The sequence below is a fragment of the Astatotilapia calliptera genome, chromosome 14, assembly GCF_964374335.1.
Source record: "Astatotilapia calliptera chromosome 14, fAstCal68.1, whole genome shotgun sequence".
Lineage (NCBI taxonomy): Eukaryota > Metazoa > Chordata > Actinopteri > Cichliformes > Cichlidae > Astatotilapia > Astatotilapia calliptera.
Window position 1 is genome coordinate 15,056,883 of NC_137435.1, and position 23,513 is coordinate 15,080,395.

Genomic DNA, 23,513 nt, shown 5'->3' on the forward strand with positions numbered 1-23,513 from the left:
TCGTCTGCTGGAGGGTCAGTGGGACCGCTCCAGCCTCCATCAGCTTCGTCTGCCTTCGCTGAGGGGAGGGTCCGTGGGACCGCCCCAGCCTTCATCCGCCTTCGCTGGAGGGTCCGAGGGACCGCTCCAGCCTTCGTCGTCTGCTGGAGGGTCAGTAGGACCGCTCCAGCCTTCATCAGCTTCGTCTGCCTTCGCTGAGGGGAGGGTCCGTGGGACCGCTCCAGCCTTCATCCGCCTTCGCTGGAGGGTCCGTGGGACCGCTCCAGCCTTCGTCGGCTTCGTCTGTCTGGATCAAACTTTTCACTTGGTGTTAAATGTTTGATTTTTGGGTAGGGGGAAATGTTACGTTTCGGTGTGTCAGTGTTTTGTTTTTGCATGACTTATGTATTTCCTGCTTTACTTTGAAAGTCTGTGTTATCTTAGTGTGTTTAGTTTACATTTTCCCTGTCTCGTCAGTTCTAATTTGCCCCTTCTATGTATTTAAGCCTTGTGTTTCAGTGTGTCATGGTCGCGATCTCCCCCGTGTTGTAAATAGTTTGGTGTGTTTGTTGTAAATAAATAGTCTGTTGTAAATAGTTGTGAATGGGTTTGTTAATATTTTCGTTTGAGACACCTTCGTTTTGGGATTTTGGTGGAGGGCCTTCGTGGTTTTATTTTCCTTATCTTTGTTTTTCTACGTTGCACCCCGGTTGCCTAGGCCGGGGTGTAACACTGGGGAAACTTGAAAGTTGAACATATAGAGCCTGCAAGCTTGTTATTGAGGTAGCAGTGCAACACAGTGTAATTCAAACACAAATGTGTAACGCTTCATTACTGGTATGAGCAACAAAGTAACAAAACAGTCAGTGTGTTGACAGCAATATTGTCGCTGACTTGCAATTGAAGTGTTGCTCTGACCCATGTGGACATTATCCAGGGGCTTGTGTCTACCTGCAAACTTGGAACCATGATTGTTTGACCTTTCATCACTTCTACAGTGGAACGTTTGGGGCATGAACTTAATCTCTAGTTACCATAGACATGGCTGCTAACAGAGTGGTGCCCTTTGCTAGGCAACTCTCAGCTTTCAGACAGTCAAGGGTGACGCTGAACAGGAGGTCTGAGTTACTGTTCATTTCCTTCACTACGAAGGTCGTATCCCCAAGGCGTTGACAAGCTGACTGGTTAAAACTGCTACATGAGTCACACAGGAAAATAACACCAAGAAAGATCAACATCAGAAATAAAGCCATACAATGAAAAATGCGTAGTATTAACAGACCTCTCTGCATTGAATCATATCTGTTATTAACCTCTGTCTCTCTTCCACAGCATGTCTTTTATCCTGTCTTCCTTCTCTCACCCCAACCGGTCGCAGCAGATGGCCGCCCCTCCCTGAGCCTGGTTCTGCCGGAGGTTTCTTCCTGTTAAAAGGGAGTTTTTCCTTCCAACTGTCACCAAAGTGCTTGCTCATAGGGGGTCATATGATTGTTGGGTTTTTCTCTGTATCTATGAAGCGCCTTGAGGCGACTTTTGTTGTGATTTGGCGCTATATAAATAAAATTGAATTGAATTGAATTGAATTAGCTAATATTAAGGAAAAGAAAACATTACATCCTTTAAAGTCCAATGTTTTAGGGGAAGCACTAGCTTTCTCAGTCTGAAATTCCAGCTCAGGCTGTGCTGCTCCCACATGAACACAGATGAGGCCATCAATCAATAACCTACCTACCTGATAAACACTACCTGGAATATATTTTACCACTGGCAAGAGTTCCTACTTCTCTCCATAAAGGTTATTGTCAGCAAAGCAGCCATGGAGCTGAAATGCATATTTGATAGAAAAAAGTGCAGTAAGAGAAATTCAAAGAATATCCAAAGTTGATTAGTTAGTACAACAGATATGCGCATGAAAATACTTCACATAAATCCTCTAATCACAAATCAACAATACAAATGAACAGTTACTTTGAGCAACAGTGGTTTCAAGTAATCTTTGTCACACTAAAGGAAAGAGGAGGAAAACAATGTAGCTAATATATAAGAATCACTGCAGCAACGATGGAAAGTCTGATCAAGGCTTAGCAGGAGGAGAAAGAGATTACAGGCTAATATGGAGTTAACACAGGAATGGCGTAACACCCAGGTGTGCACATTCAGATCACCAGGGAAAGAGGTTTTAAAATATAGATGCTATATTTACATTTCACCTCAAAGTAAGTTGTTGCAGCAATGGTGTAAAATCATTGGAAACAGCTGTGTCAATTTCATCAACACCCACACTTTGCACTGACAGCAGACGTTGGGCACTTTCATGTAATCTTGCAATCAGCCTAACCTCATACTTTTCAGATCTCAGCATACAGACTCTGGGCCATATGTTAGCAGGTGAGGGTGCTGGATCTAGAGGGGTATTAACAATGAAATGGCTTAGCCAGAGAAAAAGAGCTGTCATTTTCAGAAGGACAGCCTGTCAGTTGCAAGTGCTCATCCAATTACACCATGAGTGCCGTCTCTTTTGCGTTCTCGTTTTCTTCCCTTCCTCTGAATCTTCCTGTGCCCTCTGCTTTCCAGGGCACATGATCTCACTTTTCCTCTGCTCTTCTCCTTCATCCTTTGTTGGGTCTTAAAAGGTCTCCAGTAATTACTGCTCCTCTCCTCCACTCCTCTCTCCTTCTCTCGTCGACACGCCTATTTCTATCAACGTACAAAACAAAATCTGTTTCCACATCAGTTGGCATATTGCATCCAATGTGATTATTGTGCAGAAAACACAAAGTGTGGAAATGACTGACTGTGGTTTTACTGACAAGTAACCTGCCCAGACTCTGGGGAGCCACAGCTCCTGGTCAAGAAATAGTCCTGCACACTCCAAACCTTTTTTAAAAAATATATTTACACATGGTTTGTAAGAATCAAATTGATTTTAATATTTAAATATTAATAATCAGTTTCTTGTATGTTTTGGCTAATCTGTGTAGAAAAAAAAACAGACAGGTCAAAATCCACAAAAGAAACCGTTCAGAAAAATGCGTTTTATCTCACGTTGCTCTAATATTGACCCAGAGTATTGAGCTGCTGGAGAGTCAGAATACACTCTAGAGACAACATTGCCAGCCTCAGCTGTAACAGTTTCTCCCGGGAGGATAAGAGAGGAGAAGACCAGGGCCCACCACAGCTGGGACTTGGTCCATAGAGAAAACAATGTGACAGCCACTGCATCACTTCCAAAAAAAATAAATAAATAAAAATAAAGGAAAATTTAAATGTTCTGTTGGTAATATAAAGTGTATTGTGAATGTTGGGTAGAGGAGAACAGGCTAAAATCAAATGGGACTGAAGAAGGGCTAAAGATGGATTGTATTCCAACTCCACCAGATTTGTTTCACCCTGCTCTGCCGGATGCCAACATCAAGCCCTCACAGCAAGGAGGCTGGTTTTGCACACATCACAACAAAAAGATTAGAACAGAGAGAAGTGCCATGTCCAGGCGAGGTAAGACACACACGTACTACCCAGAAATGAGACACAACATTGGGTGGGGGGGGGGGGGCTCCGTTTAATAAATTTTTCCTCAACCACTCATCACATTGATATTGTTTCTCTATTTGTCTCTAGTTGTGGGTCCAACAGATTCATCCTACAAACTATTCCCTGTTCTGTTGATCGTAGGATGGATTCTCGGTTGCATAGCTGTTGTCTACTTCGTCTTCATTTTTGCTTGGGTATCTGATTTCTCTTTAAAATGTATGACATGCTTAAATGTAATACAGCAATAATGTATGTATTTGCTAGATGTTTTTAAATGTGAATACTTTTGAATAAGTTGTGAATGCCAGTGGCTTGTCAGTCAGTCAGACTTTCAGCCCACCACTCTGACTCAGACTGAACTATCTCAAAAAATATTTGATAGGTTACCATGGGGCTTTGCATAGACCTGCAAGCCCCAAGACAATGATTTGCTGTGACTTAGCTGATCCCCTGATTTTCCTTTTTAGCACTACGTCATGGTTTCAGTTTAAAACAGAAATGGCTGGATGGCTTAAAATTTAGAAAATTTAAGATAGACATGGATGGCTCAATCTGGGTGAAATATTTTATCCTTGGCAACCACTTAATATTTCACATTTCATCAGATCAAGATGACATGTATACACAAGAGGAAAAGTACCTCAGAGAAAAAATAGTGACTAGAGATTATGTTTCAAAACCTACAAGCCAGCCTGAAGTCTCATCCTGTGTGTTGTCTAAGGGGCTTGGAAAGAAAAGCGTCTGGACTTCTTTGAGTTGCTTGAAGACGTTTCACTTCTCATCCGAGAAGCTTCTTCAGTTCTAAGGGTCAAATGGTGGAGAGTCCCAGATTTAAACCCAGTGGGAGTATCCCCCCAAAGAGGGACAAAGGACCCCCTGATGATTCTCTACCTAATCACATGAGTCAAGGTGTGAAAGCAGGTGTGGGTCACAATCAGCCAGGTTTCGGGTGAGCTCATTATGAAACCTGGCCCCACCCTATCATGTGATTTCCTGAGATCAGATGGCCCAGGATGTGAGTGGGCGTTAAGGCGTCTGGGAAGGGATCTCAAAACTGGATTATAGATGGCAGACAGTTGGTGTCGTAAACCACCGCCTCTGTTCAAAGATGGTCGCTCACAGTGGACATAGATGGCTTCTTTCACTCCTCTACACTACAATAGGTGACACGGGGGAGCCCATGAAAGATAGACGCAACAACATTGTCATCCCCTATGTAGCCGGTGTATCAGAGAAACTCAGGAGAGTTTTCTCCAAGCACGGCATCCCAGTGTATTTCAGACCCAGCAACACACTCAGACAGAAACTGGTTCACCCGAAAGACAAAACTCCTAAACACAAACTTAACAATGTGGTGTATGCTGTACAGTGCAGCGAGGAATGCTCAGACCTCTACATTGGAGAGACCAAACAGCCACTTCACAAGCGCATGGCCCAACATAGAAGAGCCACCTCCACAGGACAAGACTCAGCAGTCCATCTGCATCTAAAGGGCAAAGGTCACTCTTTCGAGGATGCTAACGTTCACATTTTGGACAGAGAGGATGGTTTGAAAGAGGAGTGAAAGAAGCCATCTATGTCCACTGTGAGCGACCATCTTTGAACAGAGGCAGTGGTTTACGACACCAACTGTCTGCCATCTATAATCCAGTTTTGAGTTCCCTCCCCAGACCCCTTAACGGCCACTCACATCCTGGGCCATCTGACCTCAGGAAATCGCATGATAAGGTGGGGCCAGGTTTCACAATGAGCTCACCCGAAACTCTGGCTGATTGTGACCCACACCCGCTTTCACACCTTGGCTCATGTGATTAGGTAGAGGATCATCAGGGGGTCTTTTTGTCCCTCTTTGGGGGAAACTCCCACTGGGTTTATATCTGGGACTCTCCACCTTTTGACCTTAGAACTGAAGAAGCTTCTCGGATGAGAAGTGAAACGTCTTCAAGCAATTCAAAGAAGTCCAGACGCTTTTCTTTGCAAGCTCCTTTGACTACGATGACCTGGATGACTGAGAACCTTCACAGACATCCTATGTGTTTGTTTTACTAATGCATTTTGATTTTCTTTGTTTGGCAGAAAAGTGGCATGTGAGGAAGAAATTCAATTCATCACAGAAAATAACTTCTCCTTCCAGAGGGCACGGGGAAGAAAAGATCATCTGTACGCTTCAATATTAATTTTCTATCAGATACGGTCTGGACAGACAAGAAAATGTTTGTATGAAATTAGGGAACGGTTCCCTACTGTGATTGTTTGATAATAATGTTCACATGAATAATTCTCTGTCCTGTCATATATTGTTTTTTTTCAAATAAACACATTTCTGCAATTATCTCCCATTCAATTGCAGTATTTATATTATACTGTAATCACTACAACATGAATTAAAACACTTTCAGGCATCTGGGATTGAAATCCATTAACTCCACAATCAAGTAGATATCCTATTGAGAACACCAGCTGTTTTTTGTCAGATAGTGTTAAATGTGAAACATTTGCATATTTAGGCTGCTGAACTTCACTTTGTAAACCATTTCAACTTTAAAAAGAATAATGCTTCATGTTAAAAAAAACAAAGCCAAAAAAAAAAAACAGGAATATACTGTATTGTCAGTGTCACATAGCCACATTACTGGGACATGCCAAGTTCTGCTCAATTATAGTCTACAGTGAATGTATATAGCTGGGTGTAATTTCTGCTAAAATGATGCACCCCATTTGGTGCTTGTTCCAAAAAGTTGTCTGTGTGTGCATGTGCACGTGAGCCCTCTCTGTATATTCCTGTCATACAGCTGTGCATCAAAATTCTTTCTTAGTCTTAGGACTAGCAATATTGTTACCATGGCTACCACAAGTCTCTTTTTTTTTTAGCAGTCCCGCACTCTCAATGGCTGTGAAACCATAACTCTTGAGAGATTAGACATCTGAGGAGTACTTTTTGTTCATAATTTGTTCTAAGAAATGTAAGCACCTGATGAACTGTTGCACACTACTGAATTCAGGCAGAATTTACGTCAGGAAATGTTTGAAGCCAGTATTTGGACTTCAGCTATGAGTGATCAAACATCTTAGCTCATAAGTTAAAATGACCAAACTCTGCAATGGCGCTGTCAGCTTAAAGAGGCATTTTAAAGACTGCATTTAATAAGAGGCTATTACACTGTCTGGTTTTTTACTGCAAGTTGTGTCACATCCACTTTCCAGTAAGCAAGAGGTGTAAGCCTTATAATCGGGCACAGGCCAAATAAGCCTGTACATTGAGTGTCATGTTCAATATGTGCACCAGATGCAAACATCAGTCTAAAGGGTAATGAGGCTGAGATGGAAACTTTGTATACCACAACACCGTAATAGCAGAAACACATGTAAATTATAGTGACTCGCACACACATCTTCATGCTGACAAACATGCAAACACATGCAATTACTCTGCATCCTACTTATACACATATAACCTTTCATTAAACACGCATACAATGATTTGTAGTAATTTAATAGCGTCAGGTTGCTCGTAACAGATATTTTGCAGAATAATCATGCTTTATGCTGTTAACACACCCACTGTGCTCACTTCACAGCAAACCTGCCTTACACCACCTCACATCGAGATACGCATTCTTCACAAAACTTGCAGCCAGCCTCACTTTGGCATGCCTTCCCACTAATAGATCACTTTACAGGTACACCACATGGTGCTGTGCAAAAACATGTCTTCCAGGTGTGGTACATTAACTCTAAATTAATTCTATGTGTCTACACTTGACATTACACAATTACCACTTTGTTGTTTTGCCCTTGTTTAGTAGAAAAACATAAAACATGCATGAGTGGAACGCAAAACTGAGATCATTCTAATAAGATGCATCGTTCCTGTCAAACCTTACTGTAAGTATTGGATGGTAACAGCAATAATATTGCTTATTGTTTCCAATAATACCTGTAATTGTAACGTTATAGTGATGTAAGAGTCTTTTTTAGGCTTTAGGCTGATTTTAGCAGTAAATTTAACACCACTAATGATGCTGGCAATACGGCTGCAGTTCTCCTATATATAACCCTGGAACCACCTGGCCTAACAGAGGCTGTTTGATACCACCACCACCTGGGGCAAAGCCAGGTCCATTTTGGTCTTAAACTTATTTTGGGATGGGAAAAAAGTAGCCTGTATGTGGATCTAATGCTCTTGAAAGACTCATGGGGAATAAATGCATTTGTTTTAACAGTAGCTGTGGGCCAACACGGAAAATGACAGTTAAACTTGGGTCAAATCTTGTTGTGGAGTTGATACATAGTGAACAAGCCAAATATATAAAAGCACTGCCTTAACATAAGCACCATGACCAGCCAAGACAAGAGATTAAAGTAGAACTGATGGTTTTTCTTGATAATTAAAGACGGAGGTTGAAAGAATGCACATCATGTTTTAATTGTCTGATTTAATCCAAATATCTAGCAGCTGATGATTTGATGATATTTTATCAAGAGTGTTTAACAAAGCAACTATCTGGCCAGCAAAATCAGCAAACCAGCAAAATGGAAAGACTGCATTCCCAGAAAGCCCTACAAAGTGCTGCATGTCGAACTGGCATTTCTGATTGTGACAGATAATAGTGTTTCATCAGTTGAACCAATTAAGTGCTGTGACCTGTGTGCCAGTGTCTTGAAGCAGTTAATAAGAAATGCGTGGTCCACTTAGTGAGACAAAATGTAAAATTAATGGAACTGATCTTTCACCTGTTATCTGCTAAAAGAAGATCAATGGTTAGTTTAATGGCAGAACACACTAGAGTAGACATGGTTGAAACATGAAAGGGAGAGGGGGGGAAAGCATATGTGGCTGTCTTCAGATAACTGAAGTGGATGCCTAGCTGTCAGCTCAAGGGTCGATTAGAGCGAGCTACAACATGCAGTTTCACCTGCGAAAGAGAAACAAGATCCAGTGTGGAAAGTTGTGTGCAGCCAAAGTAATCAGTAATCCTCATCGGATTAAACTTTTAAACTTTTGCAGCTATCTATCCAAATGGACTCAGCTAAAAAACAAATAATAATAGGTAAACAAACAAAGAAAAAGATATTTAAAAACAAAAACAGATTTACTGAACAACCACAGGAGGTCACTGTTTTATATTAATTATGAAGTGAGCACAGACACTAATGTGAAGCCTTAAAGCTGTTGATGCAAAAAATATTTTTTAAAGTTTTATCATGTCCTTTTTTCAAATATTTTAAACTGTATTTACACATTGTCTATGCTGAGTACTTGAGGCAAACTAATACACATATGTCTTTTTTAATTCTTAAATTCTTGACAATATTTTTAGAAAAGGCATTAAACAGTTTCTTTTGATATATCTGCACTCACTAATGTGAAGCTGAAGAATTTTATATGTTAATTTATGTATTAAATGAAAACCACTAGCGACAGTGAATTGTTCCCGTGCCCGTGTGATCTTATGAATTCTTTTCTTTTATACTAATGCATGAAAAAGTAAAGAGCCATATAAAAAAAACTTCAGGGAAAACTCAACCAGTTTGAACTCAAAATGGGTGGCTATCAGCAGCCATTAAAAACAAGAGCACAGCAAGAGGGCACTTCACAATAAGAGCTCCTTTTGAATAAAGTGAGCAATAACAAGATGTGATTTCCTACCTGAAACACTTTCTCACTTATGATTCTCCTAACATATTATTTGCACGTGGCAGTGTGCCTATGCACATGTGCTTTTGTGCATACACCGTGCAGTGCCCCAAGCACTAACACACACAAGCATTCCAGAGACTGGAAGAGACACCCCCCCCAAGATACACACGCAAACACACACATACCCACACACATACCAGTAGACCCACCATTAAGGTCACCCAAAGGGCGCACGATGGAAAACTGAGTAGTTTTATGACCAGAGGGCAACAGAAGGGAACTTTGTAGTGGGAGCGAAAACAAAAGAAGAGCTGGCACTGGTGACTTTCTTAAAGTTGAAATGGCAGTAGGCTTTAACATTTTAAGCCCAGAAGTGCTAGTTGTGTTGTGAAATATAAAATAAAATAATAACAGCAAATTAAAAAAAGCAAAAAACAAAAAAAAACTCAAGTCACTCTTTAATGTGTTTTCGTTTAATATCCCCCCTCTGGGTTACCACAGCAGTCTACAATGTTCACAGTGCAAAATAAACTGTTCAGCCTCCTAGGAACATGCTGAGGTGTTGTAATGTTAGCTGTGATGTTAGCTAGTGTAGCTGCTAATGACTGGGAAGGTGAGAGCACGAGGAAAGTGGGTGGTGTGAACTTTCAGCTAACTGCCAAAGTGTTACAGCCAGTGGGAGCAAAAGGGGGAATCTTGGCAGTAAATAAGCAACTGCAACTAATATTCTACTGAAAACAGTAACTGAATGAATCTCAGATAGGGCAGAAATGTGTTAACCAGAAGCAGCAGGTGAAAATATCTTTGTTGGCTGTTTGTTGTTTTATGCAGTCAAGAAACACTAAATAAAGTTTGTCCTTGCTTTTTAAAGTCACCCTGTTTGACACACTGGCGACATTTTGTAGACTCCAGCATAACCCCCAAATACTTCTGGTCTGCTCTGCCAATGAGAAGCATGCACTCACGTGAAAGTTTTTATAGTGTGGTAAAGAAGAACTACAAAAATGAAGACATAAACAAAATAATTCCAGGCTTTACTTTTTGTCTATTTGCACAAGTATGTGTTTTTTGGCCCTTGCCCCTGCAGCAGCACTCTCCCCTTTCTTAAGATATTTTTGACACTTTTCTTCAGAGTTTGGTCATATTTCCTGTGCTCCTACTTGGCATCCCTGTCCCTCACATCATGTGCGTTATAATTCTCTTTGGCTCACCTCTGAACTTCTGAAGTGTTGTTTTCCTTCTTCTTCTTCTTCTTCTCATTCCCTGTACGTCCCTGACAGTTTCCCTCTCTAGTCTCAGCCAAGGTGCAAGCCATCCCCGTGCCAGGAAATGTGCTTGCTAGTTCATTGCAGCATGGGGTATATTTACTAGCAGGCAGCTTGGGAGCTGCTATAAAGATATTGCACATTCATTTGTTTGCATTGTGACTAACTTTTGGCTGGCTTCACACTCAGCTCCTACTCCCCCAATTCTTATAGGCCTAATTAGTGGGGGAAGCTGCATTTAGATTAAATATTTGCCCTCTCTGTGGAAATTTCAAAAATAAACCACTTTATTCATAATACACGCATCAAGTCAACAATATTGTGTGAGTGGAATGTAATGTATGTCCATACTTTAATCTTTACAAGGCCATCAGGGAAATGCAGATTTCAAGCTTTGATGTAGAATATTTGAATGATTTTCTGCACAATTTTATTAGGTACACCTGTTAAACTGCTCTTTATCACAAATATTTAATCAACCAATTACATGGCAGCACTTATGTAGACATGGTCAAACCGAGCATTAGAATAGATAAGAAGAAGTTGACTTGTTGGTCTGACTATTTCAAATCTACCGGATTTTGATTTCAGATAGTATGGTCAGACTTAAACAACATAAAAACATTGATCCATCCCGGTTATGTCAGTTCAGGCTGTAGTGGTGTAGGAGATATTCTCTTGGCATCCTATCATGTCAATATGAACCAAAATTGCTAAGTAAGGTTTCCAGTGCTTTGTTTATTCTAAGAATTAGGCATTTCTGAAAAACTGAGAAGAAGAGGAAAAAAAAAAACATATCATCAGCTAATTATTGTAGTAAATGACTTCAGCTTCGCCCAAAATTTTGATTTCTTGTTTCTCAAGGATTTCTGACAAGATTAACCAACCTTTCACATGTTACTAGCACGTCCTTCCTATCCCAGATAACATGCATTCAGAAATATATTTGAGCTAAAGAACAAAAACACCCATGAACATAATAAGTCAAGCTGTCTGCAGACATACTGTGTTTTTTAAAGGTTTATTCTGAAAGAAAGATGCTTCTCAAGATGATAATCAGTCATTCTTAGAAAGTATCTAAATACAGGCAACTGAGGTATTTCTGTCTTTCTACAAGTGGACTGAAAGTGAGAGAAAGAAAACCGAGTGACCAATAAAGACACAAAAACAGCTAGCACAAATAGCATTGAGAATATCTGTCTATATATATATATATATATATATATATATATATATATATATATATAGATGTATATAGATATATATCAATATATAGATGTATAGAGATATATATATATATATAGATATATATATATCTCTATATAGATATCGATACATATATCTCCCGCTCGCCCCTGCAGGCAGTTTAGCTTTCAAGCTGTAGTGCTCTACCAAAGGCCTGGGAGCTTGAATATATATATATATATATATATATATATATATATATATATATATATATATATATATATATATATATATATATATATATATATATATATAGTTTGGACATGGAAGGCGTATACAGTCTACATGGTCTACATGATCATGTACATCATTCATTGCACTAATTTCTAGCTTTTCTAGCTTTTTCAACTTACAATTTAACATTAAAAAATAAAACCACATGAAATGGTTAATTAAATTCTACTGATTTAATACAATCACCTGTATTCAAAAAATGGATGCACTTGTGATTTTTTTTAATGTTTCTGAAACTATATAAGAAGCTTAATCTTTTTGCTTTGTGCTTATAATCACCTTAAAACAAAAACAGAAAACATTGGCTATATGGCACACTTTGTAAGATTAAGCCAAGATAAAAATGGGAAATCACTATGCTTCTTCTCAATAGTTAAACATTTTATGAACACACTTATTCAATGTCTTATCAAAAGTTTGGAAGCTTAATAATATGCTCACATGAGTTTGTTAAAAATCAGATTCTTTTTTGACTTTGGCTTTTCGTACTGATAAAAACATGAAACGCAATGTGGCAATTACTGAAATCAAGCCGGGGTTATTATATAAACTGGACAGACCACGGACAGCTCTTTGCACTCGTTATGCTAAGTTAAGTCATATGGCAGCTGGCTAAAACACTGAGACGTGAGAGTGGTGTTGATTTTCTCATCCAATTCTTAACGAGAAAGCAAACGAGCATGAGAAAAAGCCCAGCTACTTGTTTAATAATACATTTTCTTATCCTTTGTTCTCCCACAAATGCACATACACACTCACACAGAGTAGCACAACTGTAAGGCATACCAATCTGCTTGACAAACAGCAGGCAGTTATAACAAATGACGTACAAAGACTGGAAAAGACACAGAGACATTCATTCACACGGAAACACTCAGGAGTCTCGAAGAACGAAAAGGGTTTGGTGTCTGTCGATTGTCGTCTTTATGACTTATGACCAGGTGTCATCTTAAAGGCAAAAACTTCATTTTGGTTTATAATCCACGTTCTGCTAATGAAGAGCAGCCACCTGCCAACTGCGGTAAAGATGTTAGCATTGATTATAGAACAGCACTGTGTAATATGCGATCGCGATTAAATACTCGCTGCTCTATATAATAAAATGACTTTTGATTTTCTATAATAATTTATCTAATCTAGTTTTATGGATGACCAAAGATTACACTATGAGTACACTGAAGAGTGGATCAGCATGTTGATGAAGGCTGAAACCAGCTGAGGTTTTATGAGAGTACAGCTCAGTCCCACATACAATAGAGTGGTTCAGCCCTGTTACATGTATATGAGTGTGAGTGGGTGTCTGGTGTATTCATATGCCAGTGGGCTGAGCACATTTGTCTGTCTGCTGCTCTTCTGCCAAATACTTTTGCAGAATTTAGACTGAAACACACTCACATGTGCACTCACAAATACACATTGGACTCATAAATGAGAAGCAAAACAAGAAAAATTGAGAGAAAAATAAAAACAAAAATACAAAGTGATTGTATGAGTAGGAGAATAATTGGGCTGAATGAATGAACTACAGTGTCAGAGGTGGAGAGACAGTGCTCAGTCCATCCATCTACGAGGGTACAGTGTGCTGCCGTCCTTGGATGAAGTGCATACTGCAGTGTCAGTCCACCAGCCATGGTCCATCCAGTCAAGAGCTAAGGGAAGCTTCCATTTTAATGCAGCCCCCGGTGAGTTCTTCAAAAATCAGAGGGTAGAGGTACTGTAGGGGAATGGGGAGGACCCATCCCAGAGGTATGTGAATCACCACACACGGCAGATGTTGTCAGGAACCATGTAGCTGCTTTTGTTGCAGTTGAATGCTTTGGCAAATTCTGGGAAATTCTGAAGGGAGCCTAGTACCCTGTGAACGTAGAGAGGAGATTGATGGTTGGAGCTGAAGTTGTTATATTAGACGGGGACTTGAAAGTGAAATTAACATGACATATCATTTTGTCTAGGTTTTAAAATGTTAGCTACCATTGTAATTTGTTTTCTGCCCTTTGCCGGCAGCACATAGCTGATTGATGTAGAGAAAATACTCTTGGTTTGAGTTTACCTGAATTTCCCTGGACTGTGTACGTCAACTTTAATGGAATTAACAGCTTGCTCTGGCCGATGTGTTCCACACCACACCTGTAAAAAGACAGTGATTAGGATGCACTGAATTGCACCAAGAAATCTGCACATCTATCCATTGCTTAACCCAGTCATCCATCAATCCATCCATCATTCAATCAATCCACCAATCCATCCATCCATCCATCCATCCATCCATCCATCCATCCATCCATCCATCCATCCATCCATCCATCCATCCATCCATCCATCCATCCATCCATCCATCCATCACGAAGCATGCATATTTTGCAGGATATTTTTCTAATGTTGCCTACAGTCCTAGGAAAGATCAGAACTACAATGCATGTGTAAAAAATGGCTTATTATTCAACAAACAACTGCTGCATCAGACAGTAAGGCTATTACCTGAGCAAAGTTTAGGAAGAAGAGTTGATCATGGGAAAGGTCAATTCCAGGCAGAGGTGGTTCCTCTCCATGCTGCTTTACGTAGTTCTTGTAGGCCTAAATCAGTGACACAATCTTACCCAGCAGTCATGTTGAATACATCCAAAAATCACACTGATTATGAAATCATAACTTATGTCACCATGTTTGCAGACAGAAAAATAAATGCATATGGATCCATCCTGTCTCCCTGAGATCTACGTATTAATTAGAAAAATAATCTAGACTTTGCGCTGAAAGAGAAAGAAAAAAAAGTGTACCGTGTATGTACTTTGTTAGACATGTATAATTTATGTGAAAATACTATACCTGCTCTTTCATGTTGCATTCAAGTCTTTGAATGTCTTTTCTGTGCTTTGCCAAGCTAAAACTGATACATCCAGCAGCGACATTATGTCCTTTATTGCTGTGTTTACAATAGCTAATGAGCCAGCCTGTGACCTAACAAAATAACTAGTCTATTAATGTTAGAAAGCAGATGACAATAGCAAGCTGCAGACTGAATCACCTCCTCTCTTATCTGTAAACTGGGCCTCTTAAACAGACTTTCTCTCTCTCTCTTTTTTTTTCCAGGCTCATTACCTGATACGCCTGTCGTATCCCTCCATTGTCAGCAATGTTTTCTCCGAGGGTGTTGTTACCATTTAACTGGAGAGGCGATATAGGGACATAGAACACAAAGATTGACAGGGGAAAAGGACAGAAGGAGGCTGTAATTTTTCCTCTGTATTTCAGCAAATCGTACATATAACTTTTGGGATATAGGAAATCATTTCACAAGGGATAAAAGAAGCATTGTTCAAAAGAAAAGGACACAGAAGGTGAGACAAAGAGAAGGAGAGGAAGAGCCATTGATATGTCAACACAAAATATTAAGGGCACCTGGAGCAGAGAAGGTATGAGGCAGCAAAATGTGTGGAAAGACAGAAAAATGACCAACAGATAAGCTGGCAAAGGTAACAGGAAAGCAAATTATGAGATAAAGTAAAGTTCATGATAATATTGGGGGAAAATATGGGAGGAAATTTGATAAGAGAAAGAAGAAGGATGGATATAGTTCAGATGAACGTACATGTAGTCCACTAGCGAGATCCCAAGAGAAGTTTCCGTACTGATCAACAATGCACTTCGACAGTTCGAGGAACCTCTGTGTTGAGTCTGGTGTCCACCAGTCCTTCAGGTCGCCATCCTTATCATAGTTACGGCCTAAAGAATGAATGGGACGTGGACAGGTTGAACTTGATGAACAAGAAAACAAGAATATCAAGAGCACTTAAATGCTATATAACATATAGCAACTAACATATATATTCTATGTTAGTTGCATATTTCAATTACATTTATGTGTTTGTGAACAGTAGATGTCAGTACAAATAAATCCTCTCATCTCTGAAGCAGAACCAAGTTGGAAAAAAAGTTCTGAGATCCTAAATGGTGTTACAAAACATGTTTTTCTGGTACCAGTTACAAGGGGAAATCTATTACATATATATATATAATTTATTTTTCCAAAGATCAATGCAGTCTGCCAGAACTGCCCCAGGGAGGAACAAAGAGTAACAATGCGGAAACTCATACCATTGTCATCAAAGCCATGTGTGATCTCATGACCGATTACCATGCCGATGCCGCCATAGTTGAGAGACTTAGCCTGGCCTTTGCTGAAAAAAGGAGGCTGAAGGATTCCAGCAGGAAACACTGACACCAAGAAAAGTAAAATAAATAAATCAGCAAATACATAAAATATGTATTGTTTTAGTCTTTTGCAGTTTAATCTTTGCATATATGTGAAATACCTATTTGATTTTTGCTGGATGAGTAGAAGGCATTGACAACAGCAGCTCCAGTTACCCACCTGGAGAAAGATGTTGGAATTAACCTACAGTGAAGAGCACTACTGCTACAGTAAAGAGCACTAGACTACTGTGAAATGCATGTTTGATGAAATATATCAAAATTAACCTGCAGTTATTAATAGCTGGGCTAATGTTAGCCTCCCAGCCGAGGAAAGCTGAACTCTATACGTGGGTAGGAGTATGTGTGGGAGAATGATCAGTGCACTGTGCTAAATGTGAGATACTGGGGTACACCAAAAGTGGCAAAAAGAGAAAAAAACTGATTTATTACTGCTAATTTAAATGGTAATAATTGCAGCTTAATATACATCTGGAATAAGGCAGTTTATTCTACCCCTCAATGGAAAGCTTACTCTTCTTTGTTGACTTTTACTCTGAGTTTCCGCAGGCGTTTCTTCTGCACATACTCCAGGTTCTGTAGGATGTTTTCAAAGTACTCCTCTGCACTGTAGCTCAGCTAACACCAACACACAGAAAAACAGGAGGATTAGCCGAGATGAGAGCTATCAACACTTGGCCATATATTCTCCAGCAAAACTCATAAAAGCCAGGAATTCACAGAGATTTTTCACAGAACCGATATGCGGCTACAATAAAGGCGCTCTGTATTCTGCTGAAATGATTCCATGAAAGAAGGAAAACATTCTCAGTTGCATATTTTCAGATACTTACATCTTTGTACTCATTGTTAAGATATTCGCCATCCATGATGTTGTCTGAATAGCCGATCCGTTCCCGAATAGCTCGGGCCTGCACAAGAATAGGTTGAGAAAATTGAACAAACATTTTTAGCCATCAACTATCCTGAAATTCAGAATGGGCTATACGTATAACAATCATTAACTGTTATAGCTAAAAGTATAAGCAATACCTTCTCCTCAGCTGCTTTCTTGGTCTCTGCATCCATCCATGTCAGGTCATCAAGGTTACTAATGAACACTTCCCGAATGCCTTTAATCATCTCTTCCATCTAAGCCAAACCACACAAACACAAACAAAGAGTGAAAACCTCATCATATCAGTCAGAACAGATTTACTGCAGAAGGAGACTATCATCAAAAGTCATCTGAAGTTATGCCAAGCAATCTTGCAACATACTGGGCAACAAATTCATAAAAATGCACTTCCCTGAATTAAGCCTCATTATTACATAGTCACGTATGAATGCAGAACAACTCCAGGTTACACTCTGTGTAGGAGACCTTGGCAGACATTTTCAGAAGTGTGATATTAGTTTAACATGACATATTTTTTTCTATCAAGTGTTAAAATTGGCTGTAAATTGGCAATAATCAGATATGCTTCATTAGTGACTAAAAACAACTACAACTACCAAAAGAAAATTATTATTAAATAGATATTTCTTTGTACATATAAAAGTCTCATCTTGTTTTAAAATTCTCTACAGTAGATGTCTTCACTCCTTGACTGCATGGTTACAAATACATTATTGATCATGCTACTGCTCTACATATTTTAAAAATCTACATTCGCTTATAGATGCATTCAGCATTTTAGGGTTTCATTTCTGGTTACTCGAATGATCCTGAGCTTTATGAATTTAAATTATAGAAGAGATATTGCAGCATAACGGCATCCATGCGATAGGCAGGCCAGTTATATTATTTTTATTTAACACATGAACGAGTGCAAGTGAAAAGATGCTTCAGAGCAATAGTAGCTTCAGATAATGAGATTTTCTTATGCAAATTCAAAAATCATCAGTCATCACATCAAAAGCTCACTTTTCAGTGAAACCTGTGGTGCATGTTTCTATAATGTATTTGCCCTGAGCTACATGTTTTCACGATCTGACTGACGGCACCAGTGCAAACCATGCCTGTACTTTGCCCATCAGACTTAAAAAGGCAAAGGTTTTTTGGCCACAAGCACAACAAATACACAACTGGGACAATTCAAATGAAAGTGAAATGAATCGCCACCAAATAACAAATGCAAAGAGAACAGAAACAGGAAATTAAAAAAAAAATAACTTCAGAGACATCAAAGGTCACCCTTCAAGAGTCCTCTAACCACAGATTTATTTTGAGGCCACAGTAGGCAGACAAAAGGCACACCAGCTTCTCATCACATTAGCAGAGCCCTAGCTAACATAATGCGTGACGACTTGGAGAGCACACTGTGGTTGCTGACAAACCAGCAGCGATTATACTTAAGAGGCTTTTCTAAAAACCTTTTAACATACTTGTGATAGTGTTGTGTGCATGGATACGCTGTGTTCCAGTTGTTGGTTTTTTTCTTTCAGTCAAAGTTTTAGTATGATTATGCTTCTTTGTCACACAGTGCTGCAAATTAGGTGCATTATCTACCCAAAGCTAGCAAAGTGCTCAAAAATAGATATTTTTCATTCACCATGATTTAGTCCACATGGACTGAGTTTGGAAAAGTAGACAGTTGGACCCAAAGTTACCTTATCGTATTAAAAAGAGGGATGCTTAGAAATGTAACGCTTTAGCAACAATCTAATGAAAAATATTGTAATTCAACTTATCAGAGTTACATATTTACCATCTACATTAACTATTTTGAATTACTTTATATACCATATATACTTACTGGTCAATTTTTTAGGTACACCTTTCAAGTACCAGTTTGGATCCTCTTTTGTTTTCAGAACTGTCCTAAATCATTGTTGCACAGATTCAACAAAGTGCTGGAAACATTCCTCTTATTTGATTTGTGAGTGTTTGTGTTGTTTTGTCATGGTCCTGGGCCATGTTGGCCCAGTATTCTTAGTTTCCATGTGTTTTGTATTTTGTTCTTTATTTATGCCGTGGTTCCTAGGTTCTGTTAAGATGTTGCTTATTTGATTACCCTCTGTGTATCTGTGAGCCCTCGTTTCCCCTCCTTGTGTTTTATTCCATCTTTTCCCCAGCCCGTTATGTCTGTGCTCTCCCCGGGCTCTCTCTCCTCCTGTCTGAACCTCTGTGTACTTCCTGTTTTACTTTGACAGTCTCCCGTCAGTGTTGCGTTTACTCCTGCCGTGTCTTGTTATGATTATCAGTTTCACCTGTGTTCCCCATGCGCTCCCACTTCCCTCATTAACCCTCTGTGTGTTTATGTCTGTGTCTCCCTCAGTTCTGTGTCACGTTCTCCCTCATTCATGGCTGTGTGTTTCTCCGTGCAATATGTTATAGTTTCCAGTTTAGTTTGTATGGTTTTTCTGTCCAGCAATAAAGCTGTGTTTTGAGTTCAATCCTGCCTCCATGAGCTTGCGTTTGGGTCCTCATCCTGCCTGCACACAGCCGCAACCATGACATGTTTAGCCGAAATATATTTCTGAATGCATATTATATATAAGATTTGCTAATTACATCTGAAAGGTTGGTTAAATTAAATTATTCATTGCAATAATAACTTTTGTTAGGGTTTTTCCTTTTATTTATTTATTTATTTATTTTTTTGAGAAGTCATATATACACTCACTGGCCGCTTTATTAGGTATATTTTTCTAGTACCATGCCTTAATTTTTAGATTAATCAAGATGCTGGAAAAACTCCTGAGAGATTTTGGGCTATATTGACATGATAGCATCAGCTGCTGCAGATTTGTTTCTGCATATATCCCGTTCAACCCTGTCCCAAGGGTGGTTTATTATTGTATTGACATCTGGTGATGTTATGTTCAATAAACCAGCTTTATCATACAGTGTGTTATTCTGTTGGAACACAAAAAACATCAGAAGATAGATAGACTATACACATAGACTATGGTGTTTAAATGACACTTAATTTAAAACCCCAAAGTCTATCATTAAATTTCCCCCACACCATTACACCACTAGCAGCTTGTGCTATTGATTCATGGCAAGGTGGAACCATGCTTTCAAACTGAGATTTATTAGACCAGGTACCATGTTTCCAATCATTTATTGTCTAGTTTTGATGAGCTGATGTAAGTTACAGCCTCAGTTTCCTGTTCTAAGTTTACAGGAGTGGCAGCGATTGTGGTCTTCTACTGCTGTAGCCCATCTGCTTTAAGATTTGAGGTGTTGTGACCTCTGAGATGCTCTTCTGCATACCTTGGTTTATAAAGTGGCAGATGAGTAAATATTGTATCGATGGTATACTAATAGCAGCAGTATAAAACAACAATTTACCTAAAGTACGCACTGAAAGGAAAGAAGAACATATCAAAAAGATACTGTATCTGTGTCACTTAAAGAAAGTGTGGCAGCTGCAGGTCAGTTAGTCACAATGAAATGTGTGTACTGTGTGCATCAGAGGATGTACTGCCATACAAAGATACTGTAAAATTCTTGATGATATGACAGAAATGTACAATAATGTATTTCTATTTTTGAAAGTTGTACATGGTCGCAAATAAAAATTGATTCACATGCACAATGTCAGATGCCACAGCTCACACATACACATGCATAGGCAGTTTGAATTTACAGTGTGGGTGGTGTGATCATGCTAACAAGGACACCTTGTTCAGCTGCTTTGAGTGGAGGCAAGCAAAAACTACAGTATTCTGATAGACAAGACACAAATGTGACAAAAACACAAGTGGGTGTCAAAATACTCTCCATCAGATGTGCCTGAAACACATGTTTTTTGTTGTATGTATGACTAACTGAATACATAAACGTCCACACTCCTCTTGTAATGCCCTGCAGAGGCATTTTTAGATTATCAGTTTCAGCTTTCAATAAACAAGGTGCGGAATTCCATTACAGAGATTGTATCTTGTCTAATGAAGGATATTTCCAAGAGCTCTTTATCTTTGATTGAGTCTAATGTGTTTTAACAATACAAAGCCTAATGCACCTTCTACTGACCAGTTCTTTACTCTTTTCAGAGAATGCCTCCTGCACATAAAGTCGTCCCACAGCATTTTCCAGGTTGTTGTTGACGTACAGAGCACACTGTCGCCACACTGCTGCCTCTGACGTCGTACCAGACAGAGCCTGCAGGGAAAGTAACAAGGCACAGATCAATTAAAGATGAAGGATAAACTGGTCAGCATATTGTTTAAAGAGGCTCATGGCAATAGGAAATGGGGCAGTGGGGAAATGATTAGATTAGAAAAAGGATTACCAAGATTTTTAAGGCATGGAGGAAGAATATGAATGAAGCAACGTGTTGAAATCGACTGTTTATTAGAGCCTGACTGATACTGCAGTTTTAGCATCAATTAAATAGGTGTGTGGGTGGCGGTAGGGTTTGATTCCCATCCCCCACTTTATTTTAAAGAATTTTTCAAAATGAAAACTCTTAACACCCCCCCCCCCCCCCCCCCAAAAATATAAAATCTTCTAATTTCTAAAAATGTGCCTATTTTGCATGTTGCATAGACAAATCTCAAACATGTTTTAACCTTAGATGGTTTTCCAGTAGCCTTGTCAGTGTTAGAAGATAAACTGTATCAGCTTAAGGTAACTGATATTGCTTTATGAAAGTAGCAAAAAAGTGCAGTAAATAACCATTTGGAAGCAGCCTTATGTGCTAATGTAACTGTGGTTTAGATCATTTCTGTTTAGCACTAATTACCAAGTGTTAACATGCTCACATATTCCAGCAAGGTGGTGACAGTGGTAAACAAACCTGCAAATGATCAGCATGTTGGCATCTTAAACATGATCCTATGCTAACTTTAGCATTTAATTCAAAGCATAAGTATTGTCATTTAGCCCCATACCAGCAGGAACATTACTGCAAACATTTTTAACTGCTTTGCACCCTGTGTTGTTTGCATTTCTTTTAATAACTTAGGTAAGCAGCAGTGTCTGCAAACAGGACCTTCCATGGACTATAACAGCATCAAGGTCCTGTACGTATACCTTGCGGAAGGCTTTCCTGGTGTCTCTGTAAGCTCTGCTAAGACCCACCACCATGTTCATAGCAAAACGCCACACCATGTAGTTCTGCAGATCCCTGTGAGTAGACAGAAACATGTTGAGAAAAAAGTAATCATACTCACACAAAGCTATCAATACTGTGCACTCCCTCCCCCACAAGTTTAGAGACAAAAACAGGCTTTTATACTCCATCACAGATACAGACTTAAATGAACACACCTACCTCTTGGTGTATTTGGCCAAGATCAGGTTGAGCCTTCTGTAATAGTTGGGCGAGTAGTTTATGACCTTTTCTGTGTCAGGGACGCTGATGTTGACTGTATTCATTATTTTAGCTGTGAAGTAACTCCAGTCAAATAGCTTCAAAAGGAGTTGGTTTTTTTTTTTAAATCCCCCCAGAGATAAAGAGGAGAAGAAGATAAAGATGAGAAAGAAGTATCTATGTGAAATGAAAACAGCAAACTGTGGTACATAAAGAATTTTTTTTTTACCTGTGATTCAACCTCAAGGGTGAAGTTGGCGTTCAGGTCCCCCAGTTCCATCTTGTTGTAAAGCAACACCGGGTTGTTACGATCCTCTGGGGTATCAGTAGCCTTGGAAAGAGCAAGACAGAGGGGCTAAAAGTCAAGAATGCTGTCACAACCCTCCTGTTTCCCGACACATGCGTACAGTTGCAGTGCAGGTCCAGCAGCATCAAAAGTATTTGGCGTCCCAGGAGGCTTTGGCTCTGTAAATGTCAGAGCGCGAATGGTGTGACTGCCTTGTAAAAGCCAGCAGCTGAGTGGAGGAGAAGTGAAGCATGGCAGAGAGCAGAGCAGAACAGACTAGGATGACAAACACAGAGTGTGGAAAACTGTTGATGAAAAGTCACGGTGTTGGGATCAGGCTGGTTAACAGCTTGTTTTAGACATCAGCTGCTACAGACTGGAACCACAGACACACACACAGAGGAGGGAGGTTTGGTCTACAAATGGATGACAGGAGGGTCATCCTGCTAACAGAAACCTTTTGTGTTAAGTTAGATGAAAAAAAACAGAACTAGAATACAGAAGGAAGAAGGAACCTTTGAACCATCATCTTTCCAGTCTGTCAAGAAGTACCAGCTTAGACAGAAAGATAAAGCTACTGAACCTGCACAAAGTCTTTGCCCTGCTAAAGTTTTTGCCTGCATTTTAACTTACATCAGTTGTAGGTTGCCTCTTGTGGGATTATAATATTATTTTATGCCATGTTATACCCCTAAATAAAGATTGTGAATTATTATGTCGTTTTAGTTTGCATTATTCTCCTGAATTAGAAGAAGGTGATAACTATTGCATTTGTTAAACTGATTTGCATTACATTAGACTGCTGATTTATTGTGAATGAATGATATTGTTTTATGATGCATTATACTGCTGAGTTATAAGAAATACTGTTC

The 23,513-nt window shown here is 39.3% G+C and overlaps 1 protein-coding gene across 3 annotated transcripts in view; it reads right to left on the bottom strand.

The window, feature by feature from the left end:
- Nucleotides 1–10,829: 10,829 nt before the first annotated feature.
- LOC113036237 (neprilysin) overlaps nt 10,830–23,513 on the bottom strand; it is a 35,226-nt gene continuing 22,542 nt past the window's right edge. For all 3 annotated transcript variants that reach the window (XM_026192443.2, XM_026192446.2, XM_026192444.2), the window contains exons 10-23: nt 22,585–22,686; nt 22,317–22,453; nt 22,076–22,169; nt 21,074–21,202; nt 17,140–17,238; nt 16,941–17,018; nt 16,622–16,725; nt 16,209–16,267; nt 15,991–16,110; nt 15,485–15,618; nt 14,995–15,060; nt 14,374–14,469; nt 13,946–14,022; nt 10,830–13,750 (exon numbers count right to left, since the gene is read on the bottom strand). In XM_026192443.2, the coding sequence (XP_026048228.1) occupies nt 13,651–13,750; nt 13,946–14,022; nt 14,374–14,469; nt 14,995–15,060; nt 15,485–15,618; nt 15,991–16,110; nt 16,209–16,267; nt 16,622–16,725; nt 16,941–17,018; nt 17,140–17,238; nt 21,074–21,202; nt 22,076–22,169; nt 22,317–22,453; nt 22,585–22,686 (1,395 nt within the window). In that variant the 3' untranslated portion in view covers nt 10,830–13,650. The remainder of the gene's footprint in view (nt 13,751–13,945; nt 14,023–14,373; nt 14,470–14,994; nt 15,061–15,484; nt 15,619–15,990; nt 16,111–16,208; nt 16,268–16,621; nt 16,726–16,940; nt 17,019–17,139; nt 17,239–21,073; nt 21,203–22,075; nt 22,170–22,316; nt 22,454–22,584; nt 22,687–23,513) is intronic.